Source organism: Eleginops maclovinus, chromosome 18 (genome assembly GCF_036324505.1).
Source record: "Eleginops maclovinus isolate JMC-PN-2008 ecotype Puerto Natales chromosome 18, JC_Emac_rtc_rv5, whole genome shotgun sequence".
NCBI lineage: Eukaryota > Metazoa > Chordata > Actinopteri > Perciformes > Eleginopidae > Eleginops > Eleginops maclovinus.
In genome coordinates, this window is record NC_086366.1 from 3,411,545 (window position 1) to 3,439,252 (window position 27,708).

The 27,708-nt window shown below is 42.2% G+C and overlaps 1 protein-coding gene across 1 annotated transcript in view; it reads right to left on the reverse strand.

The window, feature by feature from the left end:
- Positions 1–24,088, reverse strand: part of LOC134880335 (calsyntenin-2-like) — a 260,050-nt gene extending 235,962 nt beyond the window's left edge. Inside the window, exon 1 of the mRNA XM_063907247.1 lies at positions 23,745–24,088. Within this exon, the coding sequence (XP_063763317.1) occupies positions 23,745–23,808 (64 nt within the window). The 5' untranslated portion in view covers positions 23,809–24,088. The remainder of the gene's footprint in view (positions 1–23,744) is intronic.
- Between the last annotated feature and the right edge of the window lie 3,620 nt (positions 24,089–27,708).

Consider the following 27,708-nt stretch of genomic DNA (forward strand, 5'->3'; position numbering starts at 1 on the left):
GGAATGGCGGGGGCTCGTAACCACTTAAGCCTCATCCCAGATGTTAAGATAGAGAGGGAGACAAGAGTCAGCTGCTGAAAGATTAATAAATGCTGCTGAAAAGCAGGATAGAAAATGCTTTTAGAGGTACTGGCCTCAATAGGGGTGGAGAGGCATTGATTTTCCTGTTGAAGCCATCGCTGTCGTTTGGCAAGATGATGCTCGCTTCATGATGAAAGGCCCGGCCCCTCCATGACCTGTGAACAGCGCCTGTTAAAGAGGCGCGAGGTATTTAGCAGCCTTCCATCAAAAGCGTTTTCTTCTTCTCTTTTCATTTCAAGTTGTCTTTCCGGTCGTTGCACAGATTTCTGGCGGCCGGATCAATGTCGGGGGGAAAAAATGACACCCAAGTGATGGATCGATATTATGAGTGGGTTTCCAGGCAGAAGGGAAGATTATACCTCTTTCCATCTGCCTATCGTCCTCTGACATTACCACAGAGGAACACGGCCTCCATTACGCAGATCAATAGAGATTGTTTCGATCTGAACGGATGTCAGTAGAGCGAGTGATCCAGCGTTCACAAGAAGACGTCATACGAGGAAGTGTGTGATTTATAGTGTGGTACACATAAAGCGGGAAGACAAGGGGGAAAAACGATGAAAAAGCAGATGTATCCAACAAGGAGGGAGATGGTCATGGTCAGACAACGACGGAGATTTACAGCACCCACAGAGTGATACATAAAGTGTAAACAACCGACAGATTGCTTGCCATCCACCCTCCCACACACACACACACGGCTGCATTCCAGTCCCAGGGAGTCGGCCCGTTGCCCCTGGCAGCCGGTGCTGGTAATGGTACTGCTCTGGCTCAAGAGTAGCGCAGCATGGCGGTTGCCAAGTGATAAAGCGTGTCGGGCTGAATGTGGCAGAGTTGGTCTGCAAGGATAAGGAATGAGGGGTCTGTAGTTGTAACATCAATATGATGGGATAACAAAAGCACAAACTGGGTAGAAATTACAGTTATGTAGCGAGGGAAATTATAACAAAGGCCATGACGACAGAGTTTATAGCCATGTTTCTGCAATGTGTTATATCTGATTGAATCTGCAAAGATAAATATGAAATAGGACGTGGTTTTCGTTTTGATATCTGCTCCTCCATCAAATCTCTCCATCTCAAGTTTCGCTTTGATTTGATGACAATACAACGGTTTCAATTCAATTTGTGGGCTGGCAATCAATAAAATATGTACAAGACTCTTAGTTAAAACTCATAAGAAAAACCTGATTTAAAAACCTTTTGCTTTTACTCTGTAGGAGGTGTGCTAGGACACCAATGGTGATGTAAAGGTGCCATTGGAATTTCAAAATAAAAGCAGTTGTTTGAGATAATGAAATGATAATATTGGACTGTTGTTCATTAAATTGATTGATCATATCAGGGAAATGTTCTGTAACACCATTAATCATGTATTTAATCCCATTACCTCTATGAAAATACTGTATATTTGACAAGTGCCATTGGAATTTCAAAATAAAGGTGGTTGTTTGAGATTATGAAATGATAATATTGGACAGTTGTGCGTTTAATTGATAAATAATGCCAGATAAATGTACTGTAACACCATTATTAATTAATTTAATCCCAATATCTCTATGAAGTAAAGCCGTTTGACATGTGCCATTAAAATTTCAAAATAAAAGCGTTTCTTTCTTTTGATGAAATGATAATATTGGACTGTTGTTCATTAAATTGATTTATCGTTCCAGGGAAATGTACTGTGACACCATTAATGATTTATTTAATCCCAAAATCTCTATGACGCTGTAGTACGTGAATCCATTTGACATGTGCCATTGAATTTTCAAAATAAAAGCGGTTCTTTGAGATGATGCAATGATAATATAAGACTCATGTTCATTGAAATGATAAATCTACCCACACAAATGAATAGGTCCCTAATCCCAGTATCTCTCTAACGCTTCTGTGTATACAATTTAATTAAACAACATATGTCTGAAAGATCATCTATAATCAATATATTTACAATAATGAATGAAATGACTGTGAGAGTTATCAGCTCCCCTCGGCTTTACGGAGCTTTTTAATGTTTTCAGTTCGTTGTGAAGCCCGGCCCACAACTTTACCGTTTTATCCTCTGCATTGTTCACAGGAGGCAGCTGTTTTCCGTTAACAAGCTGCAGAAACTCACTGAACACCACCTGTTCAGCGCCCAGCAGTCGACAGTCAAAGCTAGAGCCTAGCAGGTGGACGGGATGGAGCATTTAGCAGCTAAGGAGCCGTTTATTTCCCTCAGGAGTTGGAAGAGTTCTAAAAACTGAGTAAAAATTGGATTTATATTCACAATGTGGCCAAAAAGCACAGATTAAAGAACTGTTGCTGTGGTAGCTTCTGGATGAGTGATTCAACAAATGTTTGCTAACACGCTTACTATATTCAAAGGTAATATGTCAACATGATGTTAGCAACTTGTTTCTGCTGCCCCCAAGTGGCCAAAAAATAAAAGCAGGTTAAAATACGACAAAGTGGATGTACTTCAAGTTGCAGACCTACGATAAATTACTCAAATTTGAGTGACCTTAAACTTAAACACAAAATAAGCCTTTCCTGTAGTGCGTTAAATAGGTTTTAGTGCATGTAAATGGTCTACAACGACTAAAATCCTTGTGTCCACCCCACTGCCTGAAACGGCTCCACTGGACTCCTTTGTTTACTTCCATAACATAGTGACATCACTACATAACAGTCACGCTTCTATTGGCTAGTGCTCCCACACATTGTACGTGATAGTGTAAGGGGGCGGGACATCTCTAAACGGTTGACCAATCACAACAGAGTCGGCCAGCTAACCAATGTTTGGGCTCTGGTTTCAGACAGAGGGGGAAAAGACAGGAAGTATGAGAAAAATAAAGAGCTTTTTGAACATTTAAGCATGGAAACATGTCACAGTAGAAGCACGAAATACAAATATGAACCTGAAATGAGCAGAATAGGGCCTTTTTAAATGTCAAAATTCAAGACACTCAGTGTTGGCTTGAAATATCCGCAGTCAGCAAACCTAGATAAAAAATAGCCATTATTATCAGCCTTGAAAACCTGAATCGGTTTAACCCTAAGGCTAAAAAACACACACACACACACACACTCATCCTGCGTCCATTCACCCATGTAACTTTATGGACACCTTCCTGTCCATAAACCCGGGAGATGGGATTCAGAAGAGAGGGGATGTCTCGGAGAGAATTGCCCAGTAAAACACTGCACCCTAATCTCTTGCTACCAGCTCAAATCCTCTGCTATTAAATGCCCTCTCTCCTCTCGATAGCATTTTATTAACTGTATTTGTTCACTGAGACCTTCAATTCTGCACCACTTTGGCCATGACATTGGGAGAGAAGGGAAAAAAAAGGTTAAAAAAAAGACAGAAATCATGAGCCGTGGCTGTAAAAGTGGGCATAACTTTAATCCTGCAAATAAAGAGATTCTATTCAGCCGGGAACAATAAAGCACTGTGCCGACAGCGAGTGAGTTACACTGGGAGAAGAGAGACAGATAAAGAGGAACAGGGAGACAAATAGAAAGATCAGAGGAGAGGAAATGAAATGCACACATGTTAAACTGACTGCGTTTGCATATCGGGGTGTCAGACATTATAAGGATGATTATTCCTTTAGCTGTACGACACTTAAAGAGCCGAATGCTTCCACATCAAAGGAAACCTGCAGTGTCACAGAATGCAGGCTTTAATCCTCCTCCCATTGCCTCTGAGTCTCGACACCGCTACCTCTGTATTTCATCATGCAGCTTCGGATATACTCGGGAGAATAGAGGACAGACAAAAACAAGTTTGAATGTAAGGAGAGCTCACAGACCTGGGGTGTTTACTGAAGGCTCAGCTGCAGCAGAGTGGCATGGCACTCTGGAAAACAAAGGTGATCCAAATGCCCTCCCAGTGGGAAAGCAAGAAGAAAAACAACCATGCACCACTTCAAGTTTTATATTGGTGTTTCATGTGCACAGTCCTTTGTTCTTCAGCTTGAATTAATACAGTTCTTGTTCAAAGAGACAATGTGTATCCTCAGGCCTCCTTATCAGCTGTGTCACACCATTATTCTACTCAACATTTAAAACCAATCCAAATAGAGCTGTAGCAACAAACCCCCCCCCCCCCCGGGTGTAGTGGATTGAGCGAGGGTGCAATTTCCTGCAAAGGAGTAGCATGTGTTGTTTCCTCCTTTTAAACTTCAACTGTAGGACATTCATTTGCTCTCAATATGCATTAACAGTTACTCTAGCGGCAGACACTTCTGGAGGCTAAACGTTGCTCTTCGCTGTGACGTGTTTCATACAACATTCCATGCTGTCGTTAGAGTTGATGGTGTTTAATAAAGACACAAAACAAACAATATCAAGTCCGGACCACACGGTCGGAGCAATCTCCCTCTCCTCTTTTGTCATCCAACCTACAATGACCACAGTATCCAATTGATTCCTTTCCTTTAGCATTTCCTATGTCATCTTTTTGGCCTGAATCACCCTGTTGAAAAACTATGTGCCTACTAGTGCTTTACTCCCACCACCACATGTCTCCAATATATACAATTACACCAGGTGCCCAAGTGTCCCTTCAAAATAAAAGCATAGAAACTACTTTAACTCACTTAAATAACAACATTAAATAATAAAAATAATAAGAAATGTATAATAATAATAAAAGTAATAAGAAATATATAATAATAATAAAAATAATAAGAAATATATAATAATAAAAATAATAAGAAATATATAATAATAAAAATAATAAGAAATATATAATAATAATAACAATAATAATAAGAAATATATAATAATAATAAAAATAATAAGAAATATATAATAATAATAAAAAAATAATAAGAAATATATAATAATAATAAAAATAATAAGAAATATATAATAATTTGAAGAATAATAATAAGAAATATATAATAATAAATAATAATAATAAGAAATATATAATAATTTGAAGAATAATAATAAGAAATATATAATAAGAATAAGAATAATAATAAGAAATATATAATAAGAATAAGAATAAGAATAAGAAATATATAATAAGAATAATAATAATAATAAAATAATAAGAAGAAGAAATATATAATAACAATTTAATTAAATAAAAGAAATAATACGCAATGGCAAAACAAGCATTTTGGCTCCTACAGCTTTAGCACATTTGTCTATAATCTCTTTAATTAACCCACATGTTTTCATGCTGGATTGACAATCTATGAATTACGCTCTTCAAAACATCTATTTTGTGTAGAAATGTAATGCAATTTTTATGTTGACCACTAAATTAAATACTTTGCCCCAAATTCTGCATCTTTCTTCTTGGTTTTTGCTTCAAAATATTGGAAAATTGTTGACATACTTTTTTAAATTATAAGAAATGGAGAATGTTAATGAGAAAAATAAACCTTCTTTATCACACAAGAAGAGATAAGACAGACTAAGCTCCTGGAAGGAAAGCAATGTTCATTATTTCAAACAAACGCATATCTCTGCGACTGTGGCTGCGAGGGAGTGCGGCTGTCTTTCAAGAAGGTTGTGGGTTCGATCCCAGCCCGTGCTTGGGAAAGATACTGAACCCTGACTTTGCAGAGTGTGAGTGTGTGTGAGTGTTAGCTCAGAGAAAGTGGTGCTGCTCTGTATGAATGAGGTGTGAATGGATGAATGACTCGTAGTCTGTAAAGCGCTTTGAGGGGTCAAGGAGACCTGATGAAGCGCTATGTAAGTACAGGACAATGCGTCGTTTGGATTCAATTGAAGTGTGACAACACATTAAGGGTAAAAACAATGGAAAAAACATGTAGTCCATACTCCAATGGACGTCTTTTATTTCCTCTGTTATTGAATTTATGCACCAAAAGTAAGTCTACATTAAAGGCGCCAACAATCGATTAAAAAAAGATGTGTTTGATCTTATTGTATACATCATTCTGTTGGTGTTCCTGTGTGTAAATCAGCCTCTGTTTCCACCAGCTGAACAACTGATGTGTGTCACCGTGTCCTCGTGTAAAGGTGTGAGAAATACCAACTTTCTTGTTGAGTTTTAAAGACATTTAAAACTTGTTATTTGATGAAAGAAGTTGATGTTTTTTTCTCTCTGCACACCAGCAAAGTCTGTTGACAGCCGCAGATGGTAAATATCAAGAGGAGACGAAGAAGAAGCAGCAGGAGGAGGGGAGGAGGAGGAGGAGGAAAAGTTCATTCAGTTTATTCAAAACAGGCTTGAAAGTATAATTCCAAACACTTATTTATATGAAAATGCAACAGATAGCATCTTTAAAATGTGAAAATCTCCATCCAATTTGCTGATCCTCTCCCCGGGCTGCGTTCCCTCTCCTCCGTCTCTTTCTTCTTACCTGAGTACGTTCTTCCTATTTCAATTTCAGCCTGTCACTCAGCCGCTCACCTATTGTATGCCGCTGCCCCCCAGCTGCCCTCCCGCTGCCCTCTAGCACAGATTTCCATCTCTTTATTTCTTTTTTTTCCCAGCATATGCATGTAAACCCCGAGACCCTCCCGGCTGCCCTCCTGAGGAGCTGGAAATGGAGAGAAGGCGGCGGAGGCGTGATTACGATGTCAATCCATAAACACCGCTCCCCGAGAGACTGCATGGATGAAAGCGCCAATGCCACGGGAAAATTACCCACCACGCCGGGACAAGTCATTTGCTTCACAGTGGAGCAGAACAACAAACACTCTCTCTCTCTCACACACACACACACACACACACACACACACACACACACACAAAGCACGAGGTACAAACTGCAGGCAGGTTAATAAAAAGAAGAGAAGAGTGAAAATTGATGGGGGCAATTTAGAGGTGGAGAAGTGAATCAAGACTTTAGATGTGTGTGCAGCTCTCTACAGGTGCTGTAAAATGTAAACAGCAGGGAGGAACTGGCACTATTCACACACACACACACACACACACATAGCCATTCCATATGTTCTTTGAGCATCAGGTGGCCGCAAACACCACCTTGGAAATGCCACACAACTCGATATAATCTATTTGTTTGAAAACCCACAGCATAGCATAAAAGAGAGGACTCTGATATTTAAACGGTGTGTGTGTGTGTGTGTGTGTGTGTGTGTGTGTGTGTGTGTGTGTGTGTGTGTGTGTGTGTGTGTGAGAGAGAGAAAGAGAGAGAGAGAGAGAGCGAGAGAGAGAGCAGCTGTGAGAAATCCAGCAGCAGAGAAAGTGTGATTTTGAGATGTAGTGGAGGATTAGAAAGTAGATATTTCTTTGCATTTATGAGGCAGAGATGGATTGTTTCCTCCTCGCTCGATGTATTCAAGAAAATAAATGGTAATGCAGGGACGCCTGAGCAGATCAGTTTCAAGACATATTCTGGGGGGTGGGGGGGATATTCAGCAGGTGGGAAATGTTTCAATTCAACCTCGAAAGAAGGTGATGAAACTAAAAAAAAACACACTCCAAGCTTCCCATACAGTACAGGGATGTGTGTTTGACCCCAGAGCTCAATGCCACCCCATATGAAACAATTTGAAGCAGCAGTGCAATTTGAGGAAAGGCATTCAGACATGATAATGCTTTTCAAAGTGTGGCGTAGGAAAGCTCCTTGTTTTTTAGCAAAGACAAAGGCCCTGTATCTCCGACCATCTGATCATAGATACAGGGTCCTGCAATTCAATTAAGTCTGGCTGAAGCACTCCTTTGTGCACCAGTCAATCCTCACAGAGCTAAATCCCAGATCAAATGCACGCTGAAGGGTCTTTGAGCATGTTTCTCTCAGTGTTAAATGTTAGTTTTTTCATGTATTGTGTCTTAAAGTTCTCCTATTATGCTATATTTTAACAATATATTGTGGGGTAATATCTATACCAAACATGTCTGTGAAGTGTTTTGCTCAAAATACCAAACATGTCACCCATTGTAGCACGCCTCATACCCCTCTGTTTCAGCCCTGTTCCTGAAGTGCTGATTCTGTGACTGTCGCTTTAAATTTGAGCTGAGCTGAAGCTGGCCAAGAGAGAGTTGCATTTTCTGACACTTTGTGAGTCTCCTTACACACCGGGGACACGTATTTATGTATAAAAGACAGCAAAAAGTGCATTTTGCATAATAGTGGACCTTTAAACTCTGTGCTTGTTGATGTTGTAATTTGAGCTGCTGCAGATTTCAGACTTTATTTTACCATTAAACAATTATCCTATCGTAACCAAGTAAAAAACTCTAGTTAGAAATAATGTAATTTAACCAAATATACGCAAACATTACTCACATAGCTTAATGCCAAACTCTACTTGCATTACAAGCTAACGTCACAGTAAATCGTATCAGCCTTTATACCCACAATTTATCACAAATTGTTTGAAACCAAAATGCTTCTTGAGCTTACGTCTCGGATGTTCTTGGGTCATAATTGGCGGTGCAGAACAGCTGGCTTTCTCTCATATTTTGTGTAAACAATGAGAGAGACAATAGACTTGTGTACCGAGGACAACGGGGCATGGGTCGGACATTTAGAAACTCTCTCACTTCTCTGAAAATGTGTTTTTGAAAAATACAACAATTTCAGAGAGGCCATACAATGTTATGTTTTAGGTTCATATGTGTATATTTTTTCCTCTCCTGGGACATGTCTCCATGCTTTAATGTTCAGAAAGCTCTTTATGTTTCTCATACTGCCTGTGCTGCACCACCTGTTTTCACCCTCTGTCTGAAACCAGAGCCCATATATATATAATCGGAGGATGAAACCCTCTTTATTAGTCACATGCATGCTCAAGGACACCACAGCAGGGCCTAGGAGGTGAACTGGGACCTCTCCAAGTAGCAGTCCACTTTCCATATTTCAAGTCTGTTCGGGGACTTGAACCGGCGACCCTACGATTCCCAGTCCAAGCCCCTACTGACTGAGCCACTGCTGGACAGAGCCCAGTCTGTTCTGATTGGTTAACTGGCCGGCTCTGTTGTGATTAGTCAACCGCTTAGAGATGTCCCGCCCCTTAGCCTATCACGTACAATATGTTGGAGTTCTAGCTCTATAGAAGCGCAAGTGTTACATTGTGATGTCACTTGATGTTTCGGAAGTCCAATGGAGGCGTTTCAGACGGGGGGAGGTGTAGTGTCTGGAAGAAAAACCTATACACACAATAGGAAAGGGAAAACCCCAAACAGCAGAATCGTCTCCTTGAACGAGGCATGAACTCTCAAACACAGCACTGAGAGACGAAGAGGATCCTCAACAAACAGTAAGTTTGCTCGGCTTTCCAAATATGAACCAGGGCTGTGTTAGAAAAATAATGAATGTCTGTACCCTTGATGAATAAAAGAAGATCTTATTATTTGCAGAGAAAAACAAAAGAGAAAAATCAAGCTCAGATCTCAAAAGATCTTCCCGGCGCAGCCTCGTCATATTATTTTAATATAATCCCTCAAATATTAAGAGTTCTGTGTGTAGTGATTTGTGTTCCTCTATGTCAAGACCACATTTTCTTATACGTTCGTGTTCCCCGTCGCAGAGCCGATGTTGAAATGTGTCTCTGCTCTCTGGTGTGTGTCACTGTGGTTATTTTCTGCTCGTCTTTACTCAAGAACACAGACATGTTGGGCTGGATTTCTCCCCTCAGCCTTTCACTCGCTCCACCATCTGTCGCTGTGAGGAGGCATGAAAGCACATCCTGTGAAGTCATCTCCAGTTTTTATACTTAAAAAAATGAACAGAACAAACATCCAAATGCTTTTCCACATAACAACACGCCCTCGGCTGGTGGCTGAAGGTTGTGCTTATAATTGTGGACAGTAATGCTTCAGGTAAACAGCAAAACACTAGCTGAGAATCTCACTACAAGGTCCACATGGTTATCACCTCGGGCTAAATCAGACGGTTTGTCGTTTCCTTTTCTGTAACTGTGGCCATTAATAGTTTCCTGGACTCAAAGGTTACTTTTGTTAATGAAGGTGTGGTATTCTTCAAAAAGCTGCACATTTAACAAAGTTAGTTCTGTGCCTCAAAGAAACTTAAGTCCGGCTGATAGATGAAACATTTTCCTTTCTAACGGCGCTTTGACCCTAGTTTGGATGACTTGCTTTTAAACCAACACGCATAAGAATCTCTTAAAGTGATAAGAAAGAAATATCTAGCCAGCTACATTCCTGTCTGCTGATGAGGCACAGAAAGCACCAGACTAAGGCTCTGTTCACACGACAACGCTGGCGGGTGAAAACGACAACATATTTGTTCTGATGTCCCTTTCGTTTGGACGGCGACGGCGTTTCTGGGGCTTAAAAACGCAAAAAAGTGAAACCACCCTCCAGAGTGGAAATCTTAAAAACGCTCCACCGTCGCTTTCCCGTCTAAAGGGTAAAAACGCAAGAGTCTGAGCCGATCTGCTCACGTCGCATCGGCGTTTACGTCACAGGCATACAACAGTACAGGAAAACCGTCGGACCTTCAAGTTGCCCAGGCAGCTCTAATAAACATCCAAGCTTCTTTTCAGCAGTTGTACCAAATCTTTACAGACGGTATCACTGAACAGAGAAGGCGCATTAATTACCTCCATTAAATTGTTGATGCACCAATTCGTCGGAGGCGAACCAGCTTTGGACGAGACCTGGGAGAACCGCGTGGACTTGGTGGTGTTGTGTGGTAGTACTACCACCTAGCCGCCTGGCGTGCATACAACATGGAATTTCACACACTTTTGCATCGTTCGTCTAAACGCGGAATAAAACGTGAGAACGTAACGCCACTTTTGCGTTTGGAGATTATTTTATCAATGTGGCCTTTTTCAAGGTCACAAACCCAACTGAACTTTGTGTCAGGTTTTGGGAAAATAAGATTAAAAAATCAATTAAAAAAAAAACAATCAAAAGGTTTCGACAAAAAGCAATGTTTAATTAACAAAAGCAGATGACAACAACAAAAAACTAGAAAAAACCTCACATCCATAAACCAGGGAGCATGAGGAAGCATCCGGGCAAAAAACCAACAGGGACAAACATGGAGGCGACAGGAACAAACTCTGGGGAAAAACGACAACGAACTGACAAGGAGCAAAAGGGAAGACAAGACTGAGGGTAATCACAGGACAGGACACAGCTGGGGAGGGGAGGAGAAACACAAGGGCAACAGGTGATCACAATGAGACAATCAGACACAGGAAGTAAGACCAGACAAGACACAGGGAGGAGGATACATTTCAAAATAAAACAAAACCCTATAACACGACGCTTTGATGCTAAATCGCTACATGCTTTTATTGCAAACCTACAGCATGCACAACCTCTGTGCACTTGAATCCACCATCAAATAAAGTCCAATTCTCATATAAGACATGTTAAAGCCCCCTTATTCCTTTGTGCATTTATTTGCTGGCAAACACGGCAATAATTATACGTCGGTGACGACTCAATACAGAACAGCCGATGTATCTCCAGTCAAAACCGACCTGGCAGCACAGAGTGTTCAATGCAGCACTCCGAAGGACTTCTTTATAGTGTATGGTATTATTAAAATCTCAAGGTTGATGAAGAGGAGAACTTCTCTGCAGATCTGGCTGCAGTGGAGTGTTTGTTTTGGAGCGGGTGTTTCCTGGCTGGGTGTGGGGCTCCTGCACTCTCAGAGACAGATGTTAGGGCCGGGCTCGGCCATCCAACCACACCATAATGAGAACTCCAGGGGGCTAACGCCCACACACACATACACCCACGCCCCCACACACACACACACACACAACACAACCTGAGAAACAAAAAGTGAGAGCCAGGGGTGAATTTATGATTTAATAATGATGTGCTGGTTATAACAATGAGTGACCTTCAGTTTCACACACACGCGCACACACACACACACACACACACACACACACACACACACACATTAACATGTTAACATACACTGTCTCTAAGTGACAAGATATTCAAATAGAAGGCAGGGAGAGCAGAGGAGAGCTTGGAGGTGAACAGAAAGGTCTTGAAAAACCGGGAGTGTGTGTGTGTGTGTGTGTGTGTGTGTGTGTGTGTGTGTGTGTGTGTGTGTGTGTGTGTCCTGCCAACAATTTTTTAGGTGTTTAATGAATGAACATTGCACTTGAATTATTCACAACTCTATTATTAGCTCCCAGCCTGCGATGTCCGAGCATGTAGGACCGTGCACGCGTGCGGGGGAGGGGATTAAATCTGTGTGTGTTTTTTTTGCATTCTTGCATAATTGTGCTTGTTTTGAGTTTACATATATTCATGTGGTTTTGTTTGTGTGACCGGGCAATGCATTGAGGGTATATGGGAAGCATCAGTGTGAAGATGTTGGTGTATGATAATGTGCATCTTATTGCTTGCAGGGTTAGCCTTAAGAAAACACAGACAGCCTAATGAAGACAACGAAAGCTTAGAACTAAAACAAGACAGATTAAAAATATATTAGCTTTTAATGTCCTTAAACCAACGCCTTTCCAAAAGGAGAGTCTCACGGGTCCTGGTGTGGGAGGCAGGAAGTGAAAGAGGACGGGGGGAGACGGGTCCTCGGGGCGGGAGAGAACAGTGTGATAAGGCCTGGCTAAGCCTCGCTGTCGGTAATTACCTCCACACTAATGCTACGCCAGGAAATCCCAGCAGGAGCGTGGAAGAAGATGAGGACGAAAGATTGAAAAATAAAGAGGAGTGATTGAATTTGTGATATTATGGGCTCTGAGATTAGACACAAAGAACATGGAACATGGTAAGATAGAGAACAGAAGCAAAGCGGTGGGAGGAGCAGGTACACGGTGACCCAGATCCTCCTCCCAGTAACACAGGGGGTAGGGGTGCTGCTGTCTGCTGCAGGATGAAGAGATGCAGGACACTGTGAGCTGAAGCAGCAGCCGCACTGTGACAGCTGCTCTAAATCAAACAAGCCGGGACATGCAGGTTTGAAAACAATCAAATTGTGACAAATGGTGTTTTCTCTCTCTCTAACTGCCGGAGCGTTCTGGGGCTGGTGTGAGAGCAGAAGGGTGCAGGGGAGGGAGATGCAAGCACCCAAAACACACAGGTACAAATGAGGCCCTGAGCATCAAGGTAAAAATGAAACAACCCAGCAGAGTTCACATCTCTCCAGATTTGACCTAGACATGGGTAAACACACACACACACACACACACACACACACACACACACACACACACAGATAGATAGATATTTTTTTCTTATATGCTTTTTAGAATGCAATTACTGAGCTTGTGCAACAGGGAACTGGGAAGGTGTGTGTGTGTGTGTGTGCGTGCGTGTCCCAGATACAGCAGTAGCATGAAATTGCTGCATCAGAGATAGGTTTTCTACACAACGACAGCCCCACCTGTTCAGTTCACATGCTCCACCTGTGTGTGTGTGTGTGTGTGTGTGTGTGTGTGTGTGTGTGTGTGTGTGTGTGTGTGTGTGTGTGTGTGTGTGTGTGTGTGTGTGTGTGTGTGTGTGTGCAGTCGCTACAGATGTTCAGGAATGGATGACCATTGAATAACACAGATGTATTTCAAGCTTTAAAGCCATGCACGGCCACTCACGTGCCAAATCTCCCCATAAAGCCGCTGCAGGATTCATGGATCGTCGTCCAAAGGTTTCTATAGCAGGTAGGAAATATAGCCGGGCCACCGCTGTGTGAGAATGATTGGCCACAACTCAATTCACCTCAGACGGTTGGAGCAGTATTTATTTTTAGATGCTTTACTGCTCTTGGCTCAGTGGCCCCCTGCTGCTGGAGAGAGGCGTGGACACACACAACAAGAAGTCATCAGTATTTGTAAATCCTCCATCAGTGCTGGAGTTTAAAGAACTCCAAAACGTTGGGTTGTGTCAAGATGGTATCCCTTCATTTGAAAATACTTTAAGGTTAGGAATTGACCTTGAGTTGTTATTTAAGTGTGTCTGGAGTCAGCTAGCAGCAGCTGAGTAGATGAGCCTCAATCAGAAATGAGGAGGGGTCTACAGAGGTCTTTTCAAAAGGGGCCAGATTTGGGGTTTTCACTTTCCTATAGTGTGTTATGAGGTTTGTGTGCATGTAAATGGTCTGCAAAGTTCGATAGAGAGGGAGTTTCTCTCCCAAGATGTCTCTCAGCTTGATCTATTTTTAATAAAAATCCCCTTTAATCAAATTTGTATATATTGATTTAATGTATTGTATAATTGTATGAGTTTAATAATCCTTTAGGCTTTATTTTAATTTGTTTTGGTTATTTTTATCTATGCAACTTTAGATTTAAGGTATTCAATAAGGCGTGTTTGTTTTGTATGTAAAGAAAAATGCTCATGTATGGACATTACAATCAAATAATTAGAAGTAAAAGAAACAGTAAGAGCCAAAACCCATAGTAAGAAGCAGATTGTGAAGCATGTCCTCTAAATGAGCTTAATTCCCCCTACATCACTTTGTCTCTCAGTGTAAGAACTAACTGCTTCAACTAAGCGTCGTCATTATGATGCTGCACATTTTCACCCTTCCATCTGTCACTCATCGATCACTGCTCAGCCCTATCATCACGGTGACAGCCTGTCAGGTCCCGGCTGTGTTCTCACATATCTCCGCCCCGACCATATTTCCACACACTGGTGTATGCAAATGTCCACTCACAGTGAGGCACGAGCTGATGGCAACACAAAATGGTCCACTCAGTCTGCTTTCAGCACCAGGGAGAGCTCTGTCGCTGCGGCTTCTCCCAGAGTGTCATTCAGGACCGAGGATAGCGCTGGGCGTCATGTCTGCTGTGTTACTGTTGTCCTGCAATACTCAGTGAAGGTCAAGGGCGTCACTTTGTGTCGAGGAGGAGTCAGAAGATGTATAAATGGTCTCCAAAAGGGTTTTCCCTTTCCTGTAGTGTGTTTCTGTGCATGAGAATGGTCTGCAAAGGCTAAAATCCCCACGTTTCAGATCATAGGGACATCACTTTGGAACATTTGTGCTTCTATTAGCTAGCACTTAAACACATTGTGTGTGACAGGATAAAAGGGCAGGACATCTCTAAGAGGTTGTGAGCCGTCCAGCTAAACCAATCAGAGCAGACTGGGCTCTTGTTTCAGACAGAGGGTGAAAAAAGGTGCTGCAGCCCAGGCAGTATGAGAAAAGTAAAGAGCTTTTTGAACATTAAAGCACGGAGACATGTTGCAGGAGAGACACTAGATACATATATGACCCTGATGAGCAGAACATGTTCCCTTTAACATATATAAGTGTCGGCAACGTAAAGGGGGGGTCAGTTTTTGGACAGATAAATACCAAGATTGAGAAAAATGTCAAAAAATTGTCAAAGTTACTGATTTTGTTGTTGACTTTGAACATTGATCGACTCTTTATTCACTTCTCATGTTTTATTATTGTGCAAACAAACTGAAAGCTTTTTCATTTGGACTCAACATTCCCATCTTTTCTTCAGAAGATTCTGTTATAAATTATTCTGTGGAAAAGTAAAAGTAAAATCCCCCCAGCTCCCCCAGGGTAAATTACACCTATGGTGAGAGGTGCAGTGTTTCAGAGAAAAACAAAAACTCCCTGCCATCAAAACAACAGCGGCTTTCAAAGCTTTTAAAGTAATCTAGGATGCATCAAGACATATTAAAGCCACACAGGCTTGAAGAAAACAGTGTATTAGCAAGATAAATGTTTGCCTCTTAACACTCATACTTCAGTAAACATGAAAGGAAAGCAAAAGTGGTTCAATAATGGCAGAGATAATGTAAGTAAACAGACAGAAGGCAGGCAGACCTCGTCTCCAATCACTTCCCATCATAACCTCTGCTGGAATAACGCCAGGAGCGCCGACACTGTGACGCTCAACAAGCACTGAAGAGCAAGCCTTTTATCAGCAGTGACAGAGGACTAGTCAAACCTATTACTCAAGTTAGAGCAACAATGCTAAATGTGTAAAAGTACTCTGGAACAAGTTAGACATGCAGGTACTTCGCTTACGTTAAAGTACAAGTGTCTTGGCATCAGAATATTCTGTAGGTACGAAATACTCAAAAGGCCTTACGGACGGTGGCCGACGTAGAAAACGCACTGCAGCTTCAGAAACGATGCAACTATAAGAACACAGAGCTGCCAAAACACATGCACACGGTGAAGCATCTGCACCAGTTTGTGCAGCATTTAGAAAACATTCCCAAACTATAATCCGAGATTGTCAACAAGCGCTCCGGTCTCCGCTCCAGACCCGGTTCCGTTCAGTTTTGTTTATGTAGCGCCTTTAGTAAACGCTGTGCACACACTGCTTCTTAATTTGCATGCTTTAGTAACGCGTTTGCACGTACTTATGGACAATTTAAGAATCATTAAGTCACTGGATTAATGTGTTCATCTCAGCTGCCAAAGGAGGAGCTACTTGTTCTTATTTTGTATACTGCTAATGAATATTTTAACCCTATAATTATTTGTCAATGTCTGTTAGTTGATTTATAACTCTGAATGTGTGAAGCTGTGGAGTGGAGTAAAGGGTACAATATTAGTTTGTGATCTGTAGTGGAGAAGAAGTCGCATAACATTTTTCAGTCAGTAGGGGCTTGGACTGGGAATCGTAGGGTCGCCGGTTCAAGTCCCCGAACAGACTTGAAATATGGAAAGTGGACTGCTACTTGGAGAGGTCCCAGTTCACCTCCTAGGCCCTGCTGTGGTGCCCTTGAGCAAGGCACCGGACACCTCCAATCCCCCCTCCCCATTGCTCCCCGGGCGCTGCACGATAGCTGCCCACTGCTCCTAGTACTAGGATGGGTTAAATGCAGAGGACCAATTTCACTGTGTGTGCTCTGCTGTGTGCATGCATGTGACTAATAAAGAGGGTTTCATCCTCCCATTCTATCTATTTTAAACCGTACTTGAGTAAATGTACATTATTACATGCAAACAACGAGCACTCCTCCTGCAGATGGAGTTTTAAGTACAATAAGCCTGTAAACCAGTGAAGAGGGTGGTGTTGATGTTGGTGTGTGTATGTTAAAAGTCCAGAGAAGCAACAGCATGGGTTTTCTTTATTTATGTATCTGTGTATTTGTGTGCGTTGAGGAATGTTATGGTGTATATCAGACGCTCTGCCAGCTTCTACTGTAAGCGGCCAACATATGGAAGGACAACTGTTGCGTTCGCGGGGAAAACGACAGATTAATTGAAATTGAGAACAGATAGGAGAACAGACACGCAAGTCACTTAACACAATCATCAAGGCAACGTCACACAGGGGCCGCTCGTGTGTGTGTGTGTGTGGGGATGCAGACTAATGAAGAAAATAAAAATTAACGCTTGATTAATTGTGTGCACGTGCAGCCCGATACCTGTGGATCATCATCCGCTTTGGAAACCATTAGCAAATGCACAGTGCTAATGGGGTTGTGTGTGCAGACTGACAATAAGGAGGACGTGTTGCTGTCTGTGTGTGTGTGCGTGCGTGCGTGCGTGCGTGCGTGCGTGTGTGTGTGTGCGTGCTCCTGGGTGTTTTCTTGAATGCCAATAACTACGGAGGGACTGCAGAGGAAAATTAATCTGAAAGGCCAAATGTGGCTCACCTTAATGAGTGCTTAAACTTTTGGATTGTCTCTTCATATATAAAACAGACACGATGTCAGGCTGACCTCAATATGGAGTGGTCTTTAGCTGTGCTGCTGTAGTAGCCTTAACTTCAAACATTTAGCATTGTTGGCAATTAAGCATAATAATAAGACACAATAACTTCTGCTTTTAGTCCAAAATGCTCCATTTCAGAGCAAACTCAACACAAACAGATCAAATGTTGCAGCTTTAAAATGATTGTTTCTCCATTTCTTGTCATTTACAGAACTAATCAAAGTCTGTTCAGTCCAGTATGAATGATTTTATTCCATCTCTTTCAGAGTTTGATGACAATACAATCCAAAAGCTACTAAAATGCTAAAGTTAGCCTTTGTTTGTTTTGTGTAAGAGCTGCACAATTAATCGTCATTTTAATCGAAATCTTAAATTTGCAGAGCACAAATTACAAAAACTACGTGGAATAATCAAAACTTTTCTAGCTTCGCCCCCTTTGATATACCACTGGTGTTGCAATGAGCTTTTATCAGATATTTATTTGTATGAATTTTAATTTATTGGGTTTAAAAATATCAGATTTCTTTACATCAATTCATTTGTTTTTTATTTTCCTAATGAACTGCTCTTGGGTCTAAGGCATACAATGAGCCATGTTATCTTGTTCTGTTTATTTTTATTATATCCAAATCACAGGGAGTGCAGTCATTTTATCAGTTGTTTTCTAAATTGTGCTGCCCTATCTTAATATGCATGCCAGTGTTTGATCAAATGCATGTTGACATGCCTCAGAATAAAATGTAGGAGCTCTGTGGCCAATACAATGTTCCCTACTCTCCCCGAGTGCATGCAGGGATAAACCCCAGTCCCTTAACCTACAGGATGAGTACATGAGGTAATATAAGGATGGATCCGTAATGGTTTTCCCACGGTGGGAGCATCAGCTCAGAAAGAAAAGAGCCGTCTGTACGTCTCTCAGCCCCTCTTCTTCTGTCCACTTCAAGAGCACTCCACTCAGAGCTCCACTTGTCATCTGTGAAGATGTGCGAGTCACAGAGACAATAGATCTGCAACTTTCTCCCCTCTTCTCTTCTCCTCTCCTGTAATTCTTCCTTCTCTGATCATTTCCTCTGAGGTCAGACGGACCCAGCTGGTGGAGAGGGCCGGGTCAGAGACTATCTGTGGCTGTAACCCGCTGCTGCTCATCATGGTGTCTGAGTGTGTGGGTCTCACACATGTGTCATCGCTCTCCACTGAGGAACAGGAGAGAGTGTTGCTGCTGAGATTGGACTGGAGGTAAGTGATTGGAGGAAACCTGGAGGAGTGGATGAGAGGAGGCAGAAGGAGTTCTTTGAACACCCTGAAGAGCTCTTGGCTGTGTGTGTGTGTGTGTGTGTGTGTGTGTGTGTGTGTGTGTGTGTGTGTGTGTGTGTGTGTGTGTGTGTGTGTGTAAGAGATGTCTTCGCCATGTACACTATGAGAAAAAATCAGCCAAAGCAACATAGAGAGTCTAAAAAGAGACTAAAAATCTAAAAAAAAGTGCAGAAAAATTGAATCGAAGAACTTAATTTGAAACACTGAAACACACACACACACACACACACACACACACACACACACACACACACACACACACACACACACACACACACACACACACACACACACACACACACACACACACACACACACACACACACACACACACACACACACACACACACACACACACACACACACACACACACACACACACACACACACACACACACACACACACTTGTCTGTCCTTTAAAGTCCTTTTCCTTCTCATAAGTTCTTACCCTTTAATTTGTCTCCTAAACCACCTCACAAAAAAGGTACTGACTTAATTGTGCAATACAGACTCAAGTCAACCCCCCCCTCCCCCCACACACACACACTTTGTAGGGCAAATCAATGAGCCTTGGCTCTCTGAATATCTGCTGCCAAGAATGGTCAGCCGTGAACGCTCAAAGACTCTTAAAAAAAGAAAGAAAGACGAGACTCCCACCACACACACACACACACACACACACACACACACACACACACACACACACACACACACACACACACACACACACACACACACACACACACACACACACACACACACACACACACACACACACACACACACACACACACACACACACACACACACACACACACACACACACACACTATTCAGGGGCTGTCTTTGGAGCAAAGATGGAGGAAGATGTGAGCGTTACATGCCTCGCTACACCGAGATGTAGGAGAGCAGATCTCAGGGACAAAACTTCCTTTTGTTTGCGAAAACAGTCTACACTCATCCCAGACTTAACCCTCTGAAGCAGAAAGGAAAGGCTGTATTTAGCGATGAGTCCAACGTGAGTTCAGTATAAGCTAAAGGCCCACATGAGTTAGAGCAGAACCATTAATGTCATTTATACATTTGAGGAATGCAGAATATTTGTGGAACGCTAAATATTTGCTGAAATACCATTTTGGATGAAGCATTGAGGAGCAGGAGAGATAGCTCCCCTGTACAAAATGTATTATGCAGACAAAAGGAAGCGTTTTAGTTTTGAATAGATCCTCTTAAAGAAGCCCTGCTATGCTGTTTGGGGTTTTCCCTTTCCTCTAGTGTGCTGTGGAGGTTTTAGTGCATGTCAATGGTCTGACAAGGCGTAAAATCCCTGTGTTTTTCTCCCTCACATCCCCCCCACCCTCCCCCCCTGCCTGAAACGCCTCTTTGTTTACCTCTGTAGCATAGTGACATCACTATGTAACACACACGTTTCTATTATCTAGCGCTCCAACACATTGTACGTGATGGGCTAAGGGGCGGGACATCTCTAAGCGGTTGACCAATCGCAACAGAGCCGGCCAGCTAACCAATCAGAGCAGGCTGGGCTCTGGTTTCAGACTGAGGGTGAAAACAGGTGCTGCAGCACAGGCAGTATGAGAACAATAAAGAGCTTTCTGAACATTAAAGCATGGAGACATGTCCCAGGAGAGACACTGAATATTAATATGAAGTTGAAAATGAGCGTAAATGTGCTGATTAATTCATCAAATATTTTTAATCATGCAGTGAAATTCAGTCCGAATAATGGCAGTGAGGTATTCTTTCCAAATCGTGCAGCCCTATCACACAACGTTATTTATCAGCAATCACGGGGACTCTGACTCTAAAGCTAGGTGCTCTGCCTTTACCTCCACTACCTCTTTAAATGTGGTCTGGCTCAGTGAAGCTTGAACGCAGAGGACAAAGCCAGTGTTTGTTAAAAAAAGAAACAAAGTCAGTGATGCTCCTCTCTGTCTCTGAGCCCTGCTTCCCTCGGCCCGACAGGCTCTGTGCTGCATCCTGTGTCACAGCCTCGTTGGAGGATTTATAGAGTGCTCCCATAATGCACTTCCTCTCTCCGAAAGAGGGGGGGACATAAATCTATCTCTGTTATTTTTGTCAACCCCCTTTTTTTATTTGCTAATAGGAACCTCAAATTACTATCCTCCTGGCTGTCTTCGACATATTGCACGCCCTATATAGAAAACCATAAATTATAAAACCTGCGTCGATTAATCCTGCAACTTTACAGAATACACAGCCACAGCTTTAAGGTTGCCGTCACACATGTTTACAGACTGGAAAGAATATGTAAAGTGTGTTTATCAGGACGTAATAAAGCGTCAGAAAGGGTCCACCAACAAAGAGCCGGGCGGTTGGATTAAAAACACACTGTGCCGGTAATGAGCTATCTAAATTCAGAGTTCATATTTGCTTGGAATTACACAGAAGCGGTTTCTCTACTCTACAGTTCTTTATGCTTCGCTGCCAGAAGATTCCCCCTTTCGAACATCGTCGCGCTCTGTCCTGAGGAAATCATTTGCAACCCGCCAGTGCAATGGTTCCTTTGTAACCGACATCTCATCCTCGCCCATTCATTTATTTTTGGTTGCACAGGCCGACTTTTCAACATGTTTGCGTTGGCGCGCACACACCAAGGGTGTAAAGGCTTTAAGCTCTGATTACTGACAACTCTGAAACACTAAGCAGATACGTGGAAATGAAGTTTTACACACACACACACACACACACACACACACACACACACACACACACACACACACACACACACACACACACACACACACACACACACACACACACACACACACACACACACACACACACACACACACACACACACACACACACACACACACACACACACACACACACACACACACACACACACACACACACACACACACACACACACACGAGGGTGATTAAAGGAAAGTTGCACATCCATGCTTTCCTGGAATGAGACGGTGGCTAAACGTGAAATGACAGGAGCAGCGGCGCTTCAAAGTTCTCTGGAAAACAGCTCCACATATCGGCACCACGGAGGCGGATCCTAAGCTCAACATGAAGGCACTATTTCAGTCGTTGTCATTCGGTGGAGAAACAGTATCCAGGGGAAGCAAATGGGAAATGATTTAGCTTTTTCTTATGAGTTGTGCTTCCTGCCAGGGATTGGAGAAAGGCAGGGAGGTTTGGTGTAGCAACAGATCCTGCTTACTATATTTCCCTCCTGGATTCAACCACACTCTGGCCCCTTAGGGAATCAATTAGAATCACGGTGCGCCTGGTTTTTCCTCCCTTATTGACTCGGCAGTAATTTATTTACTCCACAGGCAGCCCTGGATTCAAAAATAGAGCAAATACTTTGTATAAATTCAGCTTTTTACACCTGCTGTATGTACCTTTGCAGGGTAAAACACAACATCCCCAAACAGGAAGCAATGAGCACACGCATATTCGACTACAGCTCATGGTAGTCGCCTCGCTTTCGCTTGCAAGAAGATCTAATTTAAATGAAAGTGCATATGAGGCAAAAGCTTGACCTCTGGCCTACAACAGCTCCACTAGCATGTTTTCCTTCACACACACACACACACACACACACACACACAGATTGCAGATGCAGCAAGCAGACCAGCAGGGAGCCTCTTTCCTGAGTCAGGAGGATAACAGCTCATCACACTTGCCTCTCTGACAGGTGTCACCCTGTGATTCCTTTTTTTAAAAAAAAAAGACAGCCTCCGTCTAGAGGGAGTTGATTAGCCAAAAAAAAAAAACTTGTTGCCGCATTTACCTACGACACATGCCAAGCCCACTGGAGGATTGAGCTGTCCCGCTGCAGTGGGGATACCGGCGGACCTATAAATAGCTCCGTGCTGAAGCAGAGCTGCCAACGCTAAAGGAACACATTCACCACATCTGGATGTCATCAGTATATATGTGCAGCCCCGGGGACGCTTAATGAGATAATTGCAGCTGTGATTGAAATTAGGCTGTTGGTAAATACCCTTAACGTACATAGTGCACTAAGTACAGCTGGTTTGATCAAAGAGTTACATTTACAAAGGCTGTTGCTCACAAATATGAACACCCATAAGATACGTCAGTGCAGGTAGATAAGTTTGAATACATTCATCACAATAAGCAGATATGATGAACTTTAATATGTTTTGTGTTTGCTTAGTATAGATTAACCTTAGCTTTCAAATCTAGACATCCCTGTGCCAAACTGAGTTGACTGAATCTGATTAAAAGTGGCTTTTCTCCACTAAAAACACCACTCTTTTAGATGCATTCTGGCAATGTCAAAAGGCATTCTACTTTTCCAAATGCTACTTCTTTGCATGTTTCCACATCGAAACTCCACTTTCCTCCTTCCCCTTCTGCACCCAAACAGGAAAGCTCCACAGCCTCATAACATCTTTCACAAGCATTTGTATCAAAACAGAAGAGAGCACTATGTCACACCAGCATTGCAACTCCCTGAATCAACACTACAGTGATGCCACATGAGATAAATCCACAGAAGCATGCAACAAAAAGGTCAGAGCAATGAACAGCAACACTCTATAACCGCACAGAGCTGCAGCAGGGATGCCAGAAAAGATCAAACAAGCACCTTCAAGTGCTCTACAGTTATAATGATGAAGTGTCTCCACAAGTCCAAATAGGAACACTGCAGGAGAGAACATGAAACACACACACAGCTTGCAGCCTGATATGCATCAGATGGACATTTCTGTGCATCCGCGGATAATAGAGCTGTAGCGCACTCGCAGTGTGCGCCACACACACAGCAGGCGAGTTGCCCTTCACCTACCGTACCTTTGCTGTGGGAAGCGCTCAGACCCAGAGCCAGCAGAGCCAACACGCCGGCTATTCGGAGCATCTTTCCCGGTGGAGGATTCAGCGACGGCACGGTGACTTCTCTCCTCTCTTCTGCTCCTTTCTCTCTCTTTTTTTCTCTTCTCCTTCCCTGTTCCTATACGCCTCGGGGTTTCTCCTCTCTCTTTGCGCGCAGTGTGGAAACAGTTCACTGATATGTGGGACAAGAGGTGGAGTGGTAGAAGAAGAAGGAGGAGGAGGTGGAGGAGGAGGAACACCGCCCGGCGCGCCCGTAACGCACCTCACCACGTCGGATAAAAAACGAGTGTGGGGTTTGGAGGAGGCAGCTGCTGGAGCTTTCTGCTGAGACGGGACCGGAGAGCAGCACCCCGGGACCAGACCGAGCCACGTCACAGGTAGGAGGGAGATGGATTGAGGCGCCCCTTCTCTCTCTCTCTCTCTCTCTTTCTCTCCCTCTCTCTCTTTTTTCTCTCTCTCTCTCTCTCTCTCTCCTCCTCCTCCGCCCTCTCCTCCTCCCCTCTCCTGTCCTCTCTCTGGAGCATCCCAGCCTCAAGCTCACCTCGCGCTGAGCAGGCATCTGTAATGAAAGCGATTGAAAAGCATCTTGTTAAATTGACTCCATAAACAAGTCCATAAAGAAGCCATCACGTGCATTTACTAGATATTAAAGTATTGTGTCACAGAGAGTGGTGGGTGGTAACAAAGTGCTGTTATGAGTACAGTTTTGAGCTGCCTGAGTTAATATTTCTACCTCACAATATCTTGAAAGCCAATTTTGTACATTTGATTCCATTACATTTATTTGACAGCCTTAGTTATAGATAGAAATATTAATTTTAAAACAATCAATCAGCAGTTAATAAAACAATACACATTAACAAGCTGTGATGAACACATTAATGCATCAATAATAATAGAAAGTACTCCTTTTACTCATTTTCAGCTTCATATCTGTATTTTGTCTCTCCTGGACATGTCTCCACGCTTTAATGTTCAGAAAGCTCTTTATGTTTCTCATACTGCCTGTGCTGCAGCTCCTCTTTTCACCCTCTGTCTGAAACCAGAGCCCAGTCTGTTCTGATTGGATAGCTGGCCGGCTCTGTTGTGATTGGTCAACCACCTACAGATGTCCATCACATACAATGTGTTGGAAAGCTAGCCAATGGAAGTGCGAGTGTTACGTGGTGATGTCTCTATGTTGTGGAAGTGAACAAAGGAGTCCAATGGAAACTACAGGGAGGCGGAACCTTTGCAGACCATGTTGTACTTAAATAAGTCTGTGTGTTCCTCCTGTTCATCATTAATAAGTCCTTTCAGTCTGAGTTTCTAGGGAAGACGAAAGGATGACCAAATGTCATATAATGCAGTATTTGAATTGAAATGTTATTTGTCTGTCGAATAAAAAGGTATTATAACCTGAACTCCCAAGATGTTGTCTTAGGTTTGAGGAGACAGTCAAAACTGCTGCTTCAATGACACATATTTTTGTTGTAAATATGCTAAATGAAAAAAATAGAAATGGCTGAGAGACATGCTCACAACATGGCTCCCGTGTTTCACTGAAAGGCTTATTTATGACATTATTTCTGAGTGTCAGATCTGTGTGCGCGTGGGTGTGCGTGTGTGTTCACGTGCACAGTGTTGTTGTTTTGGTCGGTGCCGGGCAGAAGGATTAATAATAACTTTTTCAATTTTCCTGAGTAGCCTATCTCAAAGGAACTTTTCTCTTGGACTATCTCCGCTGTTATTCTGGGCGGCAGAGGAAATATTGCTCGCGTTATCTGCAGGGAGAGGAGAGAGAATACAAACAGATGACAATGCACAGATTTGAATCCGCACCGTGCAGTGAGAGAAATTAAATTTGGTCTTCTTTTCACTGGCAAATGACCTAAGTGGGTTACAGCAACAAAGGGCTTTCCTGGGCCTGTGTGCAGAGAAATAACAGAGAAACTACAGCAGGGTTTCTCAAACCGAGGGGCTGAGACCCTTTAGGGGCCTCGGCTACGTGAGGAATATTGATATCATCCGGAGTGGTGCAGACATGTCCTTAAATGTGGAAATCCTGTAGCATTTTACAGCCTCCACTTCCCCACATCTATAAGTTAATGGCTTTTTGAATGTGTTTGGGGCCAGATGCCTAAATTAAAAGTCTGTGCTTAAAACAAAAGAGATGTTCACGTGTTGTTCTACCACATAACATGTGTCAGTAAATGCCCAAGCAAAAGTACTGACTACTCTTCCTAGGTGACTCAGACTTGAAGAGGGCTCGAGACTCGAGAATTGGTGACTTGAATACAACTGTGGGAGAAGTACTCAGATCTTGTACCTGAGTAAAAGTAGAAGTACTGAGACCTTGTACTTGAGTAAAGTAGAAGTACTCAGATCTTGTACTTGAGTAAAGAAGAAGTACTCAGATCTTGTACTTGAGTAAAGTAGAAGTACTCAGGTCTTGTACTTGAGTAAAAGTAGAAGTACTCAGATCTTGTACTTGAGTAAAAGTAGAAGTACTCAGATCTTGAGTAAAAGTAGAAGTACTCAGATATTGTACTTGAGTAAAAGTAGAAGTACTCAGGTCTTGTACCTGAGTAAAAGTAGAAGTACTCAGGTCTTGTACTTGAGTAAAGTAGAAGTACTCAGATCTTGTACTTGAGTAAAGTAGAAGTACTCAGGTCTTGTACTTGAGTAAAAGTAGAAGTACTCATATCTTGTACTTGAGTAAAAGTAGAAGTACTCAGATCTTGAGTAAAAGTAGAAGTACTCAGATCTTGAGTAAAAGTAGAAGTACTCAGATATTGTACTTGAGTAAAAGTAGAAGTACTCAGGTCTTGTACTTGAGTAAAGTAGAAGTACTCAGATCTTGTACTTGAGTAAAGTAGAAGTACTCAGATCTTGTACCTGAGTAAAAGTAGAAGTACTCAGGTCTTGTACTTGAGTAAAGTAGAAGTACTCAGATCTTGTACCTGAGTAAAAGTAGAAGTACTCAGGTCTTGTACTTGAGTAAAGTAGAAGTACTCAGATCTTGTACTTGAGTAAAGTAGAAGTACTCAGGTCTTGTACTTGAGTAAAAGTAGAAGTACTCAGATCTTGAGTAAAAGTAGAAGTACTCAGATCTTGAGTAAAAGTAGAAGTACTCAGATCTTGAGTAAAAGTAGAAGTACTCAGATATTGTACTTGAGTAAAAGTAGAAGTACTCAGGTCTTGTACTTGAGTAAAGTAGAAGTACTCAGATCTTGTACTTGAGTAAAGTAGAAGTACTCAGACCTTGTACTTGAGTAAAGTAGAAGTCCCAGAGTGTAGGAATACTCTGTCACAGTAAAAGTATTCTAAATGTTCCTCCAGTGAAAGTAGAAAGTACTCTCCTCTAAATGTACTTAAAGTAGCGACAGTAAAAGTAGTCATTGTCTGATTGGTCCATTTCAGAATAATATCTCTGATATGTTTTATAATGATTGATCATTAAAGTGTTCTCAGAGCTGGTAAAGGTGCAGCTAGTTTGAATGGCTTTGTATACTGCAGGGTAGCTGCTGGATTTACTGCAGGTGAACTAAAGTCTGAAGTCATGTGACCGTGATGTAGTTCATGTATAGCCTCACGTTAGCTCTTTACTTAAGGCGATTGATATAAAGCAAAAAAAAAGGTGGTGTCAATATGTTGTGATTACCCTGCTGATCAAAACATGTGAAGTCTCACAAACGTGTGTTTTGCACAGTATTTTAAAAACCTAAATCCAATGGAAATATCCTGGTGCTTTTTTGTTGAGGTAATGCTAACTTCCGGGTCTGCCCACAAACATACATCCTCACTGCGTCACCAAGTTACTGAAAATTGAGGTCTTTTTTTTATTAAACACTGAACTTTAACTTTCGTTGTTATATTTTAAACCTGTCTGACACTTATTTTAATTTGTAGTCCCGGTTTCAAATGTATTTTTTAATTCTTCCTA